The sequence below is a fragment of the Saccopteryx bilineata genome, chromosome 1 (genome assembly GCF_036850765.1).
Source record: "Saccopteryx bilineata isolate mSacBil1 chromosome 1, mSacBil1_pri_phased_curated, whole genome shotgun sequence".
NCBI classification, from domain to species: domain Eukaryota; kingdom Metazoa; phylum Chordata; class Mammalia; order Chiroptera; family Emballonuridae; genus Saccopteryx; species Saccopteryx bilineata.
In genome coordinates this window covers 31,223,624-31,244,920 of record NC_089490.1, presented here as the reverse complement: position 1 = coordinate 31,244,920, position 21,297 = coordinate 31,223,624, and the positions used below count along the sequence as shown (strand labels likewise).

Here is a 21,297-nt window from a genome sequence, read left to right as displayed (position 1 = left end):
ACTGTTTCTCCTATGGGCCCCCTTGCTATTTATTTATTACCTAGCACAGTGGCTAAGTGCACATAGGAAGCATATAATACATATTAAACAGATAATACATGATTTAATAGAAATTTTTAGGAATAAAAGAGTCATATGTGGAACCCTGGTATGTAATTGTGTCTGTTGATTGCTGCAGAACAGTACCCACTCAAGATGAGTGAGGACTGACGTACAGGAAGTGCTTTGCCAAACTGTATCGTGAACATTTAAAATGGTGGATGTGATACCAGATATATCTTACATTCTATACAATTAGATACTTTTTTCTTTAAAACCTCAGAAGAAACACAGAATTAAGCAGCTTGCCTCACAGGCAGGAGAGGACCGTTCTTTGTCAAGTCTTTTCCTAATTAAGAGGTCTTACTGACAGTGCCTCTGAGGAGAAATCCCACTTTATTGGGTATACTTGTCAATAATTTTCTAAAGCATTTCTATCAGATATGGTAGCAAAATGATGTACAGTAGTGTTTATAGCTGAAGATGGAGAAGCTTTTTCTCTTTTTTTTTCTCTTCATTCAGTCATCTCAACCTTCGTAGTGGTGGATTTCTTTTCCCTCTTTCATTGACTTTTCTGAAGGAATGTCTGTGAGTTCTCTAGAAGAGCCTTTTCAGATACAATAGCATCTGGTGAATTTATGCTGTTTCTCTCTTAAAACATTTTGTAAAAGTTGTTTATGACATACTACTCTCTTTTTCATCCTTTTTTTTAAAAAGTAGAATCAACTTTCACTCAAAGAAAAATAGGAACCCTGCAATGAGATTATCACAAATCTTTTGATAGGCAATGGGAGAAAAACACCAGAATCTCTAGAAACTACTGTGAATAAAGTAGGAAAAAGTCTTTTTCTATATAGATTATAACATGTTCCTTATCAGAAATTTTATAACAGCAGAACCTAGGCCTACAATCTAGAACCACAGATCATAATGTGAAAATTAATTCCAACAATTTCTGTCCATTTACAAAGATAAATTGGATCAACCTAATCCCATTAAGTGTTTTTAAAACCAATGATGTCATCTGACATTTTAGCACATAATTAGTCATTATTTCCTCAGTCTTCAGCATCTAAGGAATATTCTGAAAGTGAATATTCACACCTTGAACAGAGACACTGTTGGTCCCCTGCCCGTATGACCTCACCCACACTATTTCAGTGGACATCAACCTAATATCCATCTACCGGAACCCACTTTTCTTTACCTGTGGTTCTTTTCCTGATACCAGAACCTGCCTTTCCCACTGGTATGCCAGAGCAGAACAACCTGGGAATTCATGGACCCCCAGAGCAGCCTTAAACCAATGAACTTCTTTCTTGGGTGGCATATAGCTAAGGAATGTACCCAGAAGGATAAGAACTAGTCCCCTGCGGTGGTGCTTTGCTTGTTAGTGCGCCCTGCACTGTCCACCTCACTGCCCTGTATCAACGCCCTCCCTCCTTTCTCAGTGTTCCCTTCGCCCACAATTTGCATTCAGAATCTTATCTCAGGGGCTTCATCTAAAGGAACCCCAGCTACAATGAAACCAAATTATTTTTCTACTTTCTGAAGGGTCGGCAGCCATCTCGACACAGTGAATCAGGCTCACGAGGAACCATGGGAATAAAGCTGCAGTCGTTAATGGAGAAAACAACAGTTGCAGCAACACTTCACCTATCTGCGCTCTGCCTCCTCCCACGTTCAGCACATCTGGCTTGTTCCGTCAGGGCGCCTTTGAGCACAATGACACAGAAAAGTTACACAGTAAAAACTAAGATGAAAAGAGTCCAAAAACGAAGGCCATGGACATCCCATCATCGTAATTATAATCGGCCATGCTCATTTACTGATCAGCTTTGCTTCTTCATTTATTAGTTTGCCATTTAGGAAGCCACTGAATTATAAAAAGGATTGTATCCTTCTCCAGACCATTATGATGATGCTATTTTTATTTCTCTGACTATAGAAAACTAAAAATTGGATGCAAATTTGTGCTATTTAGCTGACTTTTTAGAATCTCAGGCTGTGAACTGTGAAGTGATTGTGATAAAAGTGCTGAAACCAATATAATAATGTATGTCAACTATAACGGAAAATATAAAAATGATTAAAAAATACGATCTGTAGGCGAAAAAATGTATTTATTCCATTTGACTTCTGGCAACACATCGTTGTCAAGACTGTACTTCTACTGTTAGCCTCCAAGCTTTTCCATTTCTTACCATCTTCTCCACAATACATGCCATTACACAACACCATAAAGACTAGTTATTTGCTGTGGGGAATGACTTCTCTTTTGTGTTTGAATTGCAAGTTAGGTTTAGGCAAAGAAAAAGAAACAAAATGTTAGCTTTTTGAGAGAAACAATTAATAATCTATTTCTATTGCTTTTGGCAAAACATAAACAAGCTGAGTTAAGGAGGCATTATTTGGTTGAAAAAAAATCATAAAGATGGAAAATTGATGTTTCAATTTGTGTTTGTTGTCTAAAGTCCGCATTGCTCAAAGAGAGAAACCCTATCATTTACAAATGAATGCCATGAACTTTTAAGACAAAAGCCATCACACTCTTTGTGAACTATCAGAGTCAAAAGGACATTGTTCTCATAGAATAGTAAAGACAAGCGGGGAACTATTAAAGGTACCATACATAGCCTCCCTGCTATTCTCTCTCACTGTTTTCATATTCTCAGTTATGTAAGGGAAGCAGAGGCATAGAGCCTGGGATAAAAGAAGAAAACGAGAAGATGATAATAACAAGGTGAAGATGCAAAGAATCCACTGACACAGAGAACCTCGTGTTGCTTAATTTTGATTTAAGGGGTTACTTAAATGCATGGCCTATGAAAATTTAATGGCATGTTATGGTTCATCTGAACTTGTCAGTTGGCCCCAAGCTGCGATAATCAACTTTTCAATGTCAGACTCATTAACTCCTCGAAGAATCCTGAAATAGCCATTCTCTCCCCATGACTTTCCCCAGGAATTGGCAGCAATCTGCAGAAGAAAAAAAGAAAAAGAAAAAGCTCAGTATCATACTTGGATATTTTAAAATTCTGCCTGTGAAAACAAAGGGACCTCATATGTAGCTTGTTTCTTGTCTTTTTGATTATAGTCATTCTAACAGGTGTGACGTAATATCTCATTGTGATTTTGATTTTCATTTCCCTGAATGTTAGTAATGCTGAACACCTTTTCACATACCTGTTGGCCATTTTTATGTCTTCTTTGGAAAAATGTCTCCAAATCCTTTGCTCATTCTTTTGCTATTGAGTTGTATGAGTTCTTTATATATTTTTGGATATTAACCCTTATCAGATACATGCTTTGCAAACATTTCCTCCCATTCCATAGGTTATCCTTTTATTTTGCTGATTGTTTCTTTAGTTGTGCAGAAGTTTTTAGGTTTATATAGTACCAATTGATGAATTTTGCATTTGTTGCTTGTGTTTTTGGTGTCATACCCAAAATACCTTTGCCCAAACCAATGGCAAGGAGAATTTATTTCCATACATTATCTTCTAGGATTCTTACAGTTTCCGGTCTTACAATTAAGTCTTTAATTCACTTCTAGTTAATTTTTGGGGGGCAGTATAAGATAGAGAGGTTCAAGTTCATTCTTCTATATGTGGTTATCCAGTTTTCCTAAAACCACATATTGAAGAGGCATACTTCCCCCATATGTTTTCCTGGCTTCCTTGTCAAGTATTAGTTGATCATAAATCAATGGGTTTATTTTGGGGCTCTCAATCTCTTCATTGCTCTATGTACCTATTTTTATGCCAGAATCACACTGTTTTGATTACAACAGCTTTATAATAATACTGGAAATCAGAAAGTGTGCTGCTTCCAACTCTGTTCCTCTTTCTCATGATTACTTTGGCTATTCAGGGTCGTTTGTGGTTTTGTATAAATTTTAGAATTGTTTTATCTATTTCTGTGGAAAATGTCATTGAAATTTTGATAGGGATACATTGAATCTATAAATGGCTTTAGATTGTATGGATATTTTAACAGTATTAATTTTTCCATTCCATGGCCATGGTGTAGCCTTTCAATTTACATCTTCTTTAATTTCTTTCATCAATTCCTCCTTTAATATTCAGTATAGCCTCTTAGTTAAATTCAGTCCCAAATATCTTTTTATATTATTGTAAATAAGATTTATTTTATTATTATTTTTTTAGATAGTTTGCTGTTAATGTGTAGAAATGCAGCTGATCTTTGTATGTATATTTTGTACTCTGTAGCCTGACTGAACTCATTTATTAGGTCTAATAAAGTTTTGATGAAGTCTTTAGATTTCTATATATAAGATCATATCATTTGCAGTAATGGCTTCACTTCTTCCTTTCCACTTTTTTTTTTCCTTGCCTGATTGCTCTGGTTACAACTTCCAGTACTGTATTCAACAGGAAAAGGAAAATTAGGCATCCTTATTTTTTTTTAATTTGTTCATTTTAGAGAGGGGGGGGGAAAGAGAGAGAGACAGAGAGAGAGAGAAGGGGGGAGCAGGAACTATCAACCTCCATAAGTGCCTTGACCAGGCAAGCCAGAGGTTTAGAACTGGTGGCCTCAGTATTATAGGTTGACGATTTATCCACTGTGCCGCCACAGGTCAGGCGACATACTGATTTTGTTCCTGATCTTGGCAGAAAAGCTTTTAACCTTTCATTATTTAGTATAATATTCAATGTAGGTTTGTCTCATATGGCATTTATTATGTTAAGGTATGTTTCTTCTATACCCAATTCTTTCTGTATTTTTATTATAAAAGGGTGTTGATTTTTTCAAATGATATTTTTGTACCAGCTGGAATGATCATATGAATTTTAACTTTTTATTACTATGGTGTATTTCATTTTCTGATTTGTATATGCTCAATTATCTTTGCATCCCAGAGATGTATAACTTGATTATGATATATGATCCTTTCAATGTACTGTTGAAGTTGGTTTGCTAGTATTTTTTTTTTTTTTTTTGTATTTTTCTGAAGCTGGAAACGGGGAGAGACAGTCAGACAGACTCCCGCATGCTCCCAACCGGGATCCACCGGGCACGTCCACCAGGGGCGAAGCTCTGCCCACCAGGGGGCGATGCTCTGCCACGACCAGAGCCACTCTAGCGCCTGGGGCAGAGGCCAAGGAGCCATCCCCAGCACCCGGGCCATCTTTGCTCCAATGGAGCCTCGGCTGCGGGAGGGGAAGAGGGAGACAGAGAGGAAGGAGGGGGGGGTAGAGAAGCAAATAGGCGCCTCTCCTATGTGCCCTGGCCGGGAATCGAACCCGGGTCCCCTCGCATGCCAGGCCGACGCTCTACAGCTGAGCCAACCGGCCAGGGCCGGTTTGCTAGTATTTTGTTGATAATTTTTGCATCTATGTTCATTAGGGATATTGGTCTATATGTTTATTTGTTTGTTTGTAGTGCTTTGTCTTATCTGGTCTTGTGTCAGGTTAATTCTAACCTCAGAATTAAAAGAAAATTGACAGTGTGCCCTGCTCTTCAATTTTGGGGGAAGAATTTGAGAATATTTGGCATTAATTCATTTAATGTTTTATAAAATTCACCTGTGAAACCATCTGGTCCTGGGCTTTTCTTTATTAGAAAATTTTTGAATGCTAATTCAGTATTCTTATTCACTATTCCATTAAGATTTTCTATTTTTTCATAATTCAGTCTTGGTACATTGTATGTTTCTAGGAACTTATCTATATCATATAGGTCATCCTGTTTAGGGGAGAAATGTTGGTCAAAGTGTACAAACTTCTAGTTATAAGATTAATAAGTTCTGAGGACTTAATATAAGCCTGGTGATTATAGTTAACTATAATGTTTTATAACCTTGAAAGATGCTAAGAGAGTATACTTCATACACATTAAACTTAAACTTACTTCAAACTTAGTCTCCTGTCATACAAATTGTGTAGATGATGTAAAGATAGGGAATATTTGCTTTCATTTCTCCAAGAAACACTTGATCTTCATATACCAGGAGAATTAGATCTGTAGCCATCTGTCTAGTAAATTGATCTGATCCCAGTGGAAAATAAAAAATTTTCTAGTCTCCCCAAGAGGGCCAAAATGTTAGAGACCAGAAGAGTCCCTAAATTAAGATAGAGGGTACCAGAGCACCGAGCCTTAGCTCCCTCAATATTTACATGTCAAAATGAATGAAACCTATCCTTTAAAGACATTATCTGGTAGTTATCTTGCCCTTGAAAAAATTTGGGGTCTAAAAACTGGGCGCGTCTTATACAGTGGTTGTAGATTTTTTTACTTGCATTTTCTGTTTTTTTCACACTCGTTTTCGCACTCACTGTTGAAGACACTGATTCGTCATCAGACACAGATGAGGACAAGCTAATGGATGGGCGTTTTGACAATGATGAGGAGTTGTATAAATTTTATGATAAATAAAACTTGAATTCAATAACTTTATGTAATACATTTCATGTAATACATGGTAAAATATAGTATAATCCTAAAGGCAAGGATAAAAACAAAGGACACTTTCCAGTTCATCTTAATAAAATAAAAGTTTTTGTTTTTTTCTCTCCCTCTAGAAAAAAAGAGGTTGCCTCTCTCTCTCCTCTGTATAAATAGAGAAAATCCATTGTTTTCTGTCTCTTGCTTATGAAGTATAAAGTGCTACCTCTGTAGAAAAATTCCATTGACTCTTAGGCTCTTCTCAGAGCACCTGCAAGACTCAGGTGTGGGGACCAAGGTTGTGACATCTGGTTGTAGATCTTGTTGTATCAATTAGGAACTCTTTTCTTCTGACACAAGTGCCTTAATTCAAGTGGGACAACATCTCAGAAGTGTCACAATTCTTGACAAAACAGTTCAAAAGTACTTAAAGATTTTATACTGTAATTAAAGCAATATTAAGTTTTATACAAAGGTAAATCATCTTAGTGACCTGACCAAATGCATAGAATAATGTTCTTCATTCAGTCATTCAACAAATACTGTTTATGTTCCAACTATGTATCAATAATTTTATTTTGCTCTTTGGATACATCGGTTAACTAAGGCAGATATGATTCTAGCCTAACATAAGTATAAAATTTAGTGGAGAAAAATGTCAACAAAACTGTTTTTAGTAACACAAAATATTACAAGTTTTCAGTTTAATTCTTGTACTCCTACAACTTACATTAAACATTTTATCTGAAATAGTCACATTAGAAAGAAATCCTGTCCCTATACCCATGATATAAAGTTTTCTTTGAAAATTTTTGATAAGTAGCATGTTCCAAATTGATAGTAATTACAAGAGTAGTTTAAACAGATAGTGTGCATGTTTTGAATACATGAGTGGGAGTCAGTGTGTCTGTATTTTGTGTATGTGTGTGTGCATGCATTTATATCCCTCATGTGGCTCAAGGATTAAATTGATGAGGTTGAAGAGAATCAGAGTTTTCCTTTGCACTTAACATTCATATTCATATTCATTCAACATATTCATATTTAGTCAACAGTTACCTAGTGCTATATGCTAAGGAGTGTTATGCAATAAATACATTAATCAATGAACTTATTTTTGTCTTTAAATGTTATGATGAGATTGAATAACTATTCACATATACTTAATAAAAATCTTATTCAGAAACCTAATTGTAGCTATTCAAAGAACATCATCTTTCACATATTATGAATGTTAACTTTTGAACATTAATGTTAATTATTGACTAATTCAAGGTTTATTTTCATGGGAAAAAAATATATCTAAGAAAGCTCAGTTTAAGTACAAAGACACATCATTCTACCTTTTTTTCTTTTTTTTTTCTGTATTTTTCTGAAGCTGGAAACGGAGAGAGACAGACTCCCGCATGCGCCCGACCCGGATCCACCCGGCACGCCCACCAGGGGGCGATGCTCTGCCCACCAGGGGGGCGATGCTCTGCCCCTCCAGGGCGTCGCTTTGTTGCGACCAGAGCCACTCTAGCGCCTGGGGCATAGGCCAAGGAGCCATCCCCAGTGCCTGGGCCATCTTTGCTCCAGTGGAGCCTAGGCTGCAGGAGGGGAAGAGAGAGACAGAGAGGAAGGAGAGGGGGAGGGGTGGAGAAGCAGATGGGCGCCTCTCCTGTGTGCCCTGGCCGGGAATCGAACCAGGGACTTCTGCACGCCAGGCCGACGCTCTACCACTGAGCCAACCGGCCAGGGCCACATCATTCTACTTTAAAGAATAATGTTCCCAGATATCAAGACAGAGACAGGTATGATCATGTATCTGTGAGACTGATTTTTGTGAGTGCCTTATGGAGAAATCTAAATAACATGAGTCGGTCTGGTGAGTACAAGTCCTAATATTTAGTGTTTTATAAGTTATAATAAGCCCTCTATTGGATGCATTCAAATTCAAATAAACATTATCACCTCAACTTATACTATTTCTGGAAAACAAAAGGTGTACAATATAAGGACTTGAGACAATTCATTATAATGTATTGTAACCAACTGAATATTGTAACATGTTTTATTCTTGTCCAAACTGTTTCTCACATGTAGCTTTCCATTATTTTTTAGACTACATATTTGTTCTTTCTTTATATATAAACCTGAATGTGTTATAATTGGCAAAAACACTTCACACAAATATAAAATAACTGACACAAATGTTACAAAGGCATCATTCATAGCAAAAATAAAGTAAGAATACAAAGTCGATTGGCTTATATGAGAGAAGTCTAACCATTACTTTAAGTTTACCATAGATGATAGTAGAAAAAACTTTTCCCATTGATTCTCATTTTGAAAAATACTGTTTACTTTTTCAAATTTGAAATAAGAGTAGTTCAGGAGAACTATTACTGTAATATTAAAAATTACAATGAGTTTTGTGTTAGAGAAAATACCAATATTACACACAATATAGTACAGTGACTTAGGATGTCAGTTACTAATACAAAGCAGAGAGTAGAGACGCAGACAATTCTAAAATATTTACTTTACAGTAGAGATACAAGTAGAGTTACATACCCAAAATTTTTCTTTTCGTCCCTGGGCTCCTCTCAGTGTGCCCCATCTACAAGTAATAAGAATAATAGTAATAATAATATGATTTAAAATGCTTAATTTGCATCTTGATAAAATGCAAATTATTTTCAGGACTGTATCTTTTTTATTTTCCTTTTACTATGGAGCTGTCATCATTACCCTACAGAAATGTGCTTGAATAGTTTTCTTTTTGACTATAGCATTATTTACTTGCTTAGAATATACTCACCTATATCCCAATGGCTTGAAATCAAACTTACTAACCAAAGATAAATCTTAGAGCAACTAGAGTATGGAGGGTTATTTTTTGTTTTTATTTATTATTTTTATTAAAGTGTATTTGGCAAAAAATAGTGTGTTAGTTTCAGATTTAAAACAGTGATTTGACAGATAAATGGAAAAAGAAGATGTGATATATACATACAACGAAATATTATTCAGTCATAAAAAAGTGAATAAAAACTGGCCATTTGTGGCAACATGGATAAGTCTACACAGTATTATATCAGTGAAATAGGTCATACAAAGAAAGAGAAATGCTCTATAATGTCACAGTGGTTTTACAGTACTTAAAATATTTCTCTTTTCTTTATATCTAGTCCTCAGAAACTCGAAATTATATCATAAGTTACAAACCTCCAAGATTAGTGATAAAAAAAAATGCAAATACAGATTGTTGTAGAGAAGATAATTTATTTAAAAATATTTATACACCTCTATTACTTTATAAAGTGGGTAGTCACCCAATGTGGACTTTCTTTATATATAGAAATAAGACCCTGCATTCCCAGTGCTAGCCCATTTTCAGTATAGCATGGAACAGTTCATTAAGAACCCAAACCTACAACATCTCACTTTTTTCTCTTGACTAAACCCAGTTAGGTACATGTTCCTAACATGTTCTATTTACTAATGAAATAACAAGACTTGTCTAAGATCATGGAGTGGAAAATGTTGAATCAGAACACCAAATCCTATACTCCTTTTAATATGTTACATTGCTTCTCTTAAGCCCCCAACTGCAGTGTGTACTGAACAGCATCAGTTTTATGTTGAGAAAGTATATTGACTACCACTTTAATGAGATTTAATAGATTGTGAGAACACAGTTCTCACAATCTATTAAATATATCACCCCATCAATCCATCCCAAATATCCCAATTCCCAACATCAGAGCTTCTTTAAGCTAAATCGTGGTCTGCCATAACATTTCTGGAACAGATACAAATTTGCTGTTCAAATATTTTCAAGATGTCAGTTGCAGAAAATTAGTTTTAATATGGTACAGAAGAGAATAATGGTACCATGCATGGAAGTATTGCCTAAAGATGACAGGTTTATGATAGAGATCTTGAGGCATTCAGGAAAATATAATGCCTTTTGGATCCTTTGGCATGAGAGTGAGGGGAAAGAGTGATCTCAGGTTAGAAAAACAGTAAAGAATACTTTTTCTTTCTCTTGCTCCTGACAGAGGCTAGGAGGGGTACTTACACTGATTGCCATCTCTCTTTTAGTTATCTGCTACACACAGGCATAGACTGGAACACTTTAAGGTTTCAAATAGCTGGGCAGTTTAATGGGTAAGTTTAAACTGATCCAATTTCCAAAGCCATTTTTGTAACTTTGTAACTATGCTTACATCCTTTTAACTTTTCTAGAAAGCCATCACTATTGAAAAAACTTACCAATAATATATATACCTCCAAACCTTTCAAGGACGTGATGTACTTCAAATAGGAGATCATGTCTGAAACTTCGAGTCTCTCATTTCTACTAACTTATCATGAATAGTGAAACAATTTAGAAAGCCTTTACCACTCAATCAAACTTTCTTTTAGATGGTCTGGCTACTAGTTACTTAAAAGAAAATACAAGAGTAAATCAAAAAAATCTACGGAGCTATGTAACTCCAAAATTATACAGGCAGCAGGGGGGCCCCGGTCTGAGATCCTACCAGACTTGGTGAGAAGTTGGGGGCAGACTTGTCTGAGGCACTAAGGAGCCTCCCAGAAAGAACTGCCAACCAAGAAACAGGTATTCAGACATGACAAGCTTGGTGCAGTAATTAAACTTTGATCAAAAGAGGAGGAACAATTGAGAGTATAATTTCCTCCCTGTTATGCTGATCTATCCAAACTCAGTCCTCACACCACACTCAGAAAAGTTCTGAGTTGGGGAAGGAGGTAAGTCATACTTATTATTAAAACTCAAAAAAGCAATTTTATTAAAAACTCTGCATATTCTATAAAACACTTTAATAACACTCAAATAGAAGGTAAAACTAAAAGCGGATAGAAGTTTCCTTCTCACTTTGTAAGATCTTTCAAAGTTCTTGGGCCCCAGTGCATTGAGGACAATTCATAGAAAAGCAAAGAAATATTCAACAGAAAAATACACCATGAAATAAATATTGCACTTATAAATAACACCATTTTAGTTACCCCAGGGGCCTCTCAGAAATATTGGGGCAGAGTTTGAGGACATGAAGACTATAATTGCATATGGAGTTAAGATTTAGCAAAATAATTACTAGATATCATTTAATTACCAACAGATCAGAGATCAACCAATTCTATGAAAATAGAGCATTTCCTCACAAAGGCAAAGAGGCACTTTAGATTGTAGTTGTATTATTTTTCTAGTATTAACAAGTAAATTATAACTAAAGTAAACTACCTTAGTTTGGAGACATCTAAGTACTATAAACTATCACTTTTACTTTTGTTGAGTTGCCAATGTTTTTCACATGTTCCTATTAATTTTGTTATGATTATTTAAATAAAATTTTCAATTATATGATAGAAAGCAATGCTTCCAATCTTGCAAATCTTTCAACTTTTTGGAGTGCTGTAAATTTTCTTTCAAAAAGTATTACTGTGTATTATAACTTTAAGATGCATTACTTAAAATACCAGTCATTTTATCCCAAGGGGAACACCAGCACTCAGAATATTCTAAAACATCTCAAAATGAAGTCTTCAAATAAGGTAATAAAGGGAAAGTGAGGAAAGGCTGCTATATCTGATAGTTTCAGAGACCAGGATGATTATGGAAGAAAATTATAAAGAGAAGATGTTAACTTCTATGTAAAATTCAGATGGAAAGAAGATATCCCACTTCAGCTATAGTGTAGTGTACTTCTCCTACGTTGCATCCTCTGTGTCAAATGACAAGCAATGTCTATCCATCGTAGGATCTAACACTGGCACTGTGATCTTCAGTTAAGTTTTCTGTCCACTACCTTCTCCACACAGTTTCTAATATGATAATCAAATTTCCCATAGATTCACAATGGGGTGTTATAGAAAACTATACCACTATACCTGTGGGTTGTTGTCTTAATATCCCATGCTCTTAACTACAAGGGAATAATCACTTTGCCCTAGGTATTTCCCATTGGTACAATATAATAGCAAATTCATGTAATAAAAACCTTGGTGCGGGTCTAGAATGAGTCACCCCACAATGCGCCTCTGGTATGGAGACTTTTTTGAGCTAAAGGCAACTTAATAGCCATAAGCTCAACAGAAACTTATACTTTCCACATTAACTACCTAGAAGAATTTAAATTATGGGTGTTGCCCATAAGATATTATCAGAGATAACTTCTTTTGACCTATCTATAGGGAGGAAAAACTTCCATTTATTAAAGTTCTGCTGCTGCTGTTGTTGTGTAATCATTCTGCAATGACCCTTTGAAGCCCCCAAGACGCTTTACCTCATCCCTAGGATGTCTTATACGCCTATGTTCACCTTCTGTCTCTGAATCTCTCCTGCATTTGGGGTCTCTGACCCTTTCCTATAGACTGGGTTCCCACACATATGTACGTATTAAACTTGTATTAAACTCTTGTTAATCTGTCTTTTTTACTATTAGACCAGCCAGAAGAACCTTCAGGATAGAGAAAAGTCTGTTCCTCTCCCACACTTTTATCTACACAGAAGTGAAGGTTAACTAGAGCAGGTACAAGCAAGAACACTACTTATATGACTCATTTATAGGAGAGAGGACCTCTCTTTTTGACCTCTGAAGGTTTTTTGTTTTTGTTTTTCCTAATATATGTATGTTTCTGAATTGTGGTACTGAACTTTTACTTGCTGTTATCAGTGAGCTGAAAAATTCTATAAATATGCAAATATTTTCACCAATGTACTCTTTCAAATCAACAACTGTTTTTGAAAACTGGAGATCTTTATATTCATATTTGCTCTAAACATAACTAGTCACACTCTTCTTTCTTTTACTTATATCTGTTCATTACAAGGACTATTCACAGCATTTATTTAGACAGGCCATAACCTTAACCTTACTCTTAGATTGTTTCTTTAAACTTGCTGCTCTAAAACAAACTGTACAATAGATTCACAAGCTTGAGAGATCTTAATAGTGGCTTTTCTTGCCTCAAAATGACTGTACTTCATATAAAATTGATCCTGTTCTTTTGATTCTTTTCTACCTCATAAAATTAAATAGCTTCAATTATTTGTTAAGATCCATTAATGTGTTTTTTTTTCTCCAAATTTAGTAACATCTGGGAAAATGACAATATTTTAAAGATCTGGGCAAGTCTGAGCTTATGTACTACATTCCCTGAGGATGCCTGAGAACTGGTGGTTCCCTACATGAGTTTATTCACACATCAAGCATGTGATCACTTAATCTCTTCCTTCTGGAGTCATCTTATATGCTCACTTTTAGACAGTTTTAGAAACACGATTTTTCTTTTGCATACTATTAAAACTCTTAGTGGCGAGACCCTAAATTCTGCAGAGGATAGCATGAAAACAAGTTAAAGAATAATATTAGATTTTATATTGCTAACGTTATGAATATCTTTTGCAACCTTTTATTGAACTTATTGGGATGACATTGGTTAATAAAGTTATATAGGTTTCCGGTATACAACTCTATAATACATCATCTGTATATCGTATTGTGTGATCACCACCCCAAGGAAGTCTCCCTCCATCACCATTTATCCCCCTTTTCGTTCTTCTGCTTCCCCTCGGGCCCCTTTCTCTCTGGTGATCACCACACAGGTTATGAATATCTTTATGCATATTTTCTTCAAGAAGAATGTTGTTCTTTTCAATAACCATGTTGAACAATACCAGATTTCCTAAAACCTTATTTGAAGCTATGTCTAGATAGTAAAATTATTGGACACAAATAACTTCTTTGTATATGATTTTAAATGATAATTTTTTTCCCTTGGTTTTGATTTTGTCATTGAGGTTCATATATTCAGTGATATCATATTTAACATGGTCAAAAGAGTATTAAGGTAAAACTTTCTTAAAGTAATATTTATAGTCCTATGAATATTCCTTTTTAAAGTAAAGCACAGAATCTCTTCTGCTCTATTCATTTCTTCCTTTATTCAGCAACCTCCTGTTTAGTGTGAAGAAGCTACCTTGAGATACGAACAGACCAACATACGACTTTTTTAAGATATGAGCTACGACTCGGTCCATAATTTTGTTTGAGATCCAAGCAAAATTCCGAGATACGAGTAGTGATTCGGGAAGCTGCCGCTAGTTGGTGCGTTGGCGCACAGGTTTAGCATTGGCAGTTTGATATATCATACGAGTTGACTGACTTACGAGCTTGGTTACAGAATGAATTAAATTTATATCTCAAGGTACCACTGTATATTTTTTGCCTTCAAGAGGAAAACGATTTAATGGGATGAAGCTGGGCAATAAAAAACAAAGCATAAAACAATTTGAATTCTTTAATTACCACTTTTTCAAAGCATGTTTTAAACTTTTCTATTAGTTACAGATGAAGAAATTAACTGTCTGTGGAGGTGAAGACAACTGCCTTCACAGAACTGAGTTCAAATTCTTTAGAAATGGGAGTATAGAGTTTTAGGCACAATGACTAAATGGAAAGCCACAGAGAGCCACAATAAGCTTATCTCTGCCTAGTCTAAGAGCATCCTTGGCCCAGTGTGACAGCAGAACAGCAATGGCAGACAGGAAATGAAGGTGGAAAGGCAGATCTGGCTAAGGCCGTTAGGAGTACCCACGACTGCCACGGTTGGCACTTACAAAGCTGAGGATAGTCATTTGAATACAGCATGTGAAATAATCTAAATAGTTTTTCAGAGGAACAATGCTGGCACTACTGAGGGATAGTAGTGCCTCTAGGGGGAGAAGGCTAAAACATGAGATGGATGCCACACAGTTAAAGAAAGACATAATGATTTCCCAAATAAGAAGGGAAGACTCACAAAGCAAATATTGTTCGTTCTGTAACATTCGTATCTCCAACATCCTGTACAGAGGCTGCCACATAGTCAACCCTAATTAGATATTCATTGAACAAGCATGTTGGGTGCCCCGGCTGTGAAGATGGACAGGAGGGCACAGATTGGAGATCTATATTGGAATATAAAAAAAAAAAAAAGTGATGGAGTCTCTGGGCCAATTTTTACTGAAGAAATTAAGAAGAGCAAGTCAAAGTTAACTCCAGAATTTCAAGGTTGAGTGAGTAGGTATATCAAACGTGGCATCACTAGAGGTGCACTTCACATTACAGAAATGTGTTCCTGACAGCTGAGGTTGAGTTATCATCGCCAAAGGCGGTAGTTACACAGTGGCTTCATATTCTTTGAGTTGTCTCTACTGATAGTGGTTCTGCATATTAGCCTTTAAATCCATGGCTTTCCAGGGTTTCTGACAGTTAACACATTGTGAACCAAGGCAAGCTGGTTATAAGGTGGTCGGCAGTGGGGGAAGGTCACGTGAGGAACCCAGACCCAGGAACTTTGGCTAGAACTGCCCACACTCATGCATGCCAAAAGAAACTTCCCAAGAGTCCCTTGGAAAAGAGTGACTGTCTGTCAGCCAGTGAGATTTCGCTACGTCATATTAGCTCGACCACCCTAGAGGACCCCTTTAAATTTGCCCCACGTGGTCTCTCCGTGCAATTTTCCTGACCTCCAACTCCCAGGCCAGTGAATCTTGTCCAAGAAGTGCTGTATTCAATAAAGCTTTTGCTTATTCACAGTGGGTGGCTACACCCCCTCCTTCTTCCTCGGTAGAGAAAAATACCTTACACTGGTTATTAAAAGAAATTGTGAAAGAGCCTTTTATATCCAGTGAGGAAGTCTTCTGTGATGGGAATACTTATTTCCTAACTCACATGTCAAGAGCACATTTGCTCAGGAATCAAGTTCTCTAAAGCAGGCCTCACATCCATCTGAGAATCTGGAGTTACAAGAACAAAACATGTTTCGTTTATATTGACAGTAAGTATATCACACTGTAGCAGGATCAGCTAGACTAAAATGTCGCAATGCCTCTGATGACTTGCTACTTCTGGGGTCCTAGCCTGTACCCAGTAGATTTGACAACAGGAATACAAATTCATGTTTTCTGGGCAGACCAATTCTCTATTAGTGAATGAAGATCCAGACAGATAAAAAGTTTCTAAACAGTGGATGTGTAAAAAAAAAAAGAAAATCATGTAGGATAACCTACTAGAACAGGAAATTTTGGAGGCAAACAACAAATATGTAAGAAAGCCTGATATGGAATTCTAAACTTTCTTATTAAGGAAATGAAAGTCAGATAGGATAGAGGTATAAAGAAATCATCAGATAAACCTTCAGTCAATAACAGTGATGCAACTACTTGGATATAGGATTTTTGTGTTTAAAGGTAAGGCTGCAGACAGACTCTCAGCGCCCTTTACACAAAGATTTGAAAGATAACTGCAGGAACAGTGAGGCAAAGATATGCAGGCTTTTGTTCTATTTAGTAACTTCATTCCCAAAAAGAAGATGCTCTGGCCCAGTGCATGTGGAAGCATTGGATATGGTGGAGAGCTATCAGAGAGTGTTCATGGTATATCAAAGGTGAATGAAAATGACTGCATGGGAAAGCACAATGAAATAAAGGCATCCCCCCCCACCTTCGTTTTCTACTGAAGCAAAGTGTAAATCAAGCCAGGGTTCTCTGAATCCAAGATCAGGTACTTTTATTGCTACGTTCTGCAAAGGAGCTACAGATTTTATTAAAGATTGGAGAAGCAATGGCAGATATCTGAAAGATATTTCTTCTATGAAGATGTCAAAGATAATTGTGCACTCCTGATATTAATTAATCATACAAACAGTGATATTTACTGAGTTGCTGACATTATCACTAATTCTACCCTATCCTATTATCTCAGGAAGCAAATTTGACCAAGAAAGAAAAGTATGGAGGAAATCAACAGCCAGGTTGTGTCCAGTTTCTGCTCTGGTCACAGTGACCTTCTGTGGAACTGCATTGCCTATACTGACAGAATAAGTGTTAAGTTACCCACAGCCATGTGATGTGTCCCAGGGAGAGAGAGTGCAAGGCTAAAACCACCCATTATCATCGATGACAACGGGGTAATATCGTATGAAAATATATTTTACTTTGAGGGAAAACTTGAGCCATTTGATGTTAGGAAGAGAAATGGCTGTTTATTGTCTCATCAAATCTTAGCACTGGAAGGCATCTCGGAGATTTCAGTATACCCCTGGGGTTGTCCAACTATGACTCACAGGCTCAATCTGGCTCATCGCCTGTTTTTGTAAATTAAGTTTTACGGAACAGTCAAGCCCATTCCTTTACATATTACCTATGTTCACTAATGGCAGACTTGAGTAGTCAAGACCATATGTCCCCCACCCCAAATTAATCAAACTCTAATACAATTTCATTGCTCCAGAAATAGGGCAAATGAGGCCCAAAGAGGTTAAATAACACCTCAAAGTTATATGGTAAGTGGCTAAATTGTCACTAGCGTCTAAGGAGCAATTGAAAACAAAAGCAATCTAAAGGAGGATGAAGAGAAGGCAGAGATAGCTGGCATCATTTCCAGCTATGATGGGGGAAGGCACGGTGGTCCTCGAATGATTTGTTGATGATATCAAGAGGCAACGAGGACACACCTGAGAGAAGAGTGTGAAATGGTGCCAGGAGCTACCCTTTGCACATTCACAGAGAAATCGGGAAAGGTTTGGAAGCAGTGGGATTGTATAGGCAGCCACAGAAAGACAAAAATGGTGATGAGTAACAAGATGAACTGAAACAGGAAAATGTGGGGTTGTAAGACAGGAAGAACAGTGTGGTCATTATCACAATATTCCAATCAGGGCTTCATTCATCACGTCCAACCATCTCATTTGTGTCCAGAAACGTAATGGACATAATCATCACAATGATGGGATTAACAAGAAGAATATCTAATGCATTTATTTTTGAGGATCAAAATAAATCTAAGTTGTCACATGGTATCACAAACAGTATTCATTTATCACCTGCAAAATATGTTTTTTGCAACCTTTTCCTTTTTAGTGCAACACAGATTTGACATGACCTTTTCTTTGGTCTTATTGAAGTAGTAATATTCTACTTGTTTCTGTTCAGAAAACACATTATAAATTACCATAGCAACATATGCCTTTTAACAAAATCTCCCAGTTTGTTCACTCATTAGAATTTTCATATGTATCATATTATTAAAGCATAGTATAAAATCCTGATACTATATTCTGAAATGGTAAGCTCATATTATATGTAAAAATGTACAATGATTTTCCTAAAAGTGAGCCCTCTTTCAAGGGACAACCATTACACACTCCATTTGACGGAATAAAGTCAGAAACCTCTACACTTCCTAACTCTTGATGTTTCCTTCCCCAACCACACACCTCTAGAAATTCACAAACATACACTTTAACTAATATCTATGTCAATTCTATTATACTTGGAATGGGAGAGCAACAAATAAAACCCCCAAAAAGAATTTATTAAACTAACTTGAAGATAGCACAGTACCAAAAAAATAAAATTTTATCACATAGGCCCCCCCAAATCTGAAGTATCCACAGACATTAAAAATCATCTCAGCAAGAAGTAAAATATACTTTCCCAATAATTGAAAGCAATTCTCAGTCTTAGTTAACCCATTACTCTAGTTCTCTGTGAATCTAAGGGTTTGCCTATAATCACCTTTCTCAGTTGGGCCATTTGTTCACGGATCACATCTTTCCTTGATGTATACCAACCAGTAAATTGTTATTTCCAACCCCACTGGTTTCAAATAATCCACTAGAATAAAAGTGTTATTTTACTAAACTACTACTACTTATGTAGCTTTCTTAGTAAAAATAGAATCATCATATCAAAAGTCATGAAAATTTTGTCACATTTACCGAAGAAATTAATCATTTCTTCCTATAGTCACATTTCTGCTTTCCTCCTCATCTTTATCATTTACTTGTGCTCACAAAGTAAGCTGACGAAAAACACCTTTAAACAGTAATACATTAAAATATGTATGTAAAAGTGTATTATATCATTGATAGGTACTCATTAATTTCAAAATTAGAATCATCTCCAAATTATAGTATACTCTTTTAAAAATAATGTTGAAAGCAGGTTCAGAGAAACAAAGAACAAATTTAAAGTACGATTTAAAAAAAATTGGAGGAAGTATAAAACTAGTGATGTACTAGGTGGCAGACACGCTGCCTCATTTCATCCTCACAAGTCAGTGAGGAAGCTATTATCACAATGTAACAGATGAGGAAACTGAGATACAGAGAGATCCAATAGCCTTCCTAAGACCCCCCAGGAAGAAGGGCAGAGCTAGCGTTTGAACCTAAGGTTGACTCCTAAACCTGTGTTCTTCATGTTCCATAGTGTTACGTCCACAATTAAGACGAGTCCTGTGCTGTCCTGAAGCATAAATATCATAGAGACCTTTGTGTGTACACATATGCATATGTTTTATATATGCCATATGTATGGGGTTTTTTTGTTGTTTTTTTTTACTAGGGTGACATCAATAAATCAGGATACATATGTTCAAAGAAAATATGTCCAGGTTATCTTGTCAATCAATTATGTTGCTTACCCATCAGATTGTCCTCTGTCACCTTCTATCTAGTTTTCTTTGTACCCCTCCCCCCTCCCTCTCCCCCCACCCCACCATATGTATGTTTTTAAGCCACATTTTTATGAATGTCAAGACAGCTCTTTAAGAATTATTTTAAAAAACAACACTCCTACCATGACTTCACCTCAAGAAAAATTAAGCCTTTCTTTCTTTGCTATGATTGTTCTGCTTCATAAAAAGCCAGTCTGTAGCAATGGCAATTACAGAGTAGAACGACCAGGTCAGCGTTTGAGATGACAAATCAGGGAAAGGCCAATGTCAAACAAGAGAAAACAAATGGAGCACAAACTGTCCTGTCAACGTGATTCAGTACTGACAGAGAAGGCAACATGATTCAATCAGCCCTGAAAATACAAGAAAACGAAAACCCATCTATCAACTTCACCCTCCCCAGGACCCACTCCGCCTCCACTTTTCTGTCAATGAGTTCGGCTCAAAGGATCCCAAAAGTCTGGGAACCCCCCAGTGGCTTTTCTGGATGACTGATGAACAGCTTTCCACCCTGTAGCAAACCAGGGGGGTCTCATTCTATTTTGTTTATATAAACGCTCTTCATGTTACTCATCTCAGTAGGTCCAGCACCTAGCAAGGGGCCTAGTCACAATCATTGCTCAATAAAATCTGTTAAAAGTTTGAGATGATAATAAATTAGGAGAGCATCTATATCAACTAAATAATTGCATTTTTCACTTTCTATTTAAGGTTCAAATATTTTTGGAAGTCATTCAATATAATAGCCAAAGCATTCTCTTAGACTTCAAGTACACTTAGCTATTTTTTTTTAATTTCATTAAGTTTTATTCATACACAATATGAAAATATATGAATATCAAGTAAACTCACATAGGAGGAATAAAATTTGACAGGACTTAAGATAGAGATAAAGAATATTCTAATATAATTTGCATCGACAATTATAACCACAGATACAAATGCAAAGACTAAGCAAGAAAAAACAACTTCCACTTCTTTCTTTTTCTACAGACTTTGATATCTGTTTCATGTGCCTTCTAAGTATTGCCCTATCAGCACCACTTCACCCTAAGCACTCCTGCCTTTGGGGAAGCCTTACTTTCCCAGGTCTGTGTGACATCAAGCCTGTTCTCCCTCTCTCACCACTTTTTCTGTTTCTTCTACTATCCTCTCCTCTATATTTGACCTTTAAATGTTGGGCTTCTTCCAGGTTTGTCTGTAATACACGTCTGTACTCCTGTGGCTTTAGCTACCATCTAACTGTTCATCACTTTCAACAATTTCTTTCTGGACCTATAAAAGCCCAGGGTTTCACACCAAACACACACATGCACATGGATGCTTATTTAACATTTCC

The 21,297-nt window shown here is 36.4% G+C and overlaps 1 protein-coding gene across 2 annotated transcripts in view; it reads right to left on the bottom strand.

Moving 5' to 3' along the window:
• Positions 1–2,126: 2,126 nt before the first annotated feature.
• Positions 2,127–21,297, bottom strand: part of TINAG (tubulointerstitial nephritis antigen) — an 85,510-nt gene continuing 66,339 nt past the window's right edge. For both annotated transcript variants that reach the window (XM_066252979.1, XM_066252981.1), the window contains exons 10-11: positions 9,004–9,049; positions 2,127–3,018 (exon numbers count right to left, since the gene is read on the bottom strand). In XM_066252979.1, coding sequence (XP_066109076.1) covers positions 2,884–3,018; positions 9,004–9,049 — 181 coding nt within the window. In that variant the 3' untranslated portion in view covers positions 2,127–2,883. The remainder of the gene's footprint in view (positions 3,019–9,003; positions 9,050–21,297) is intronic.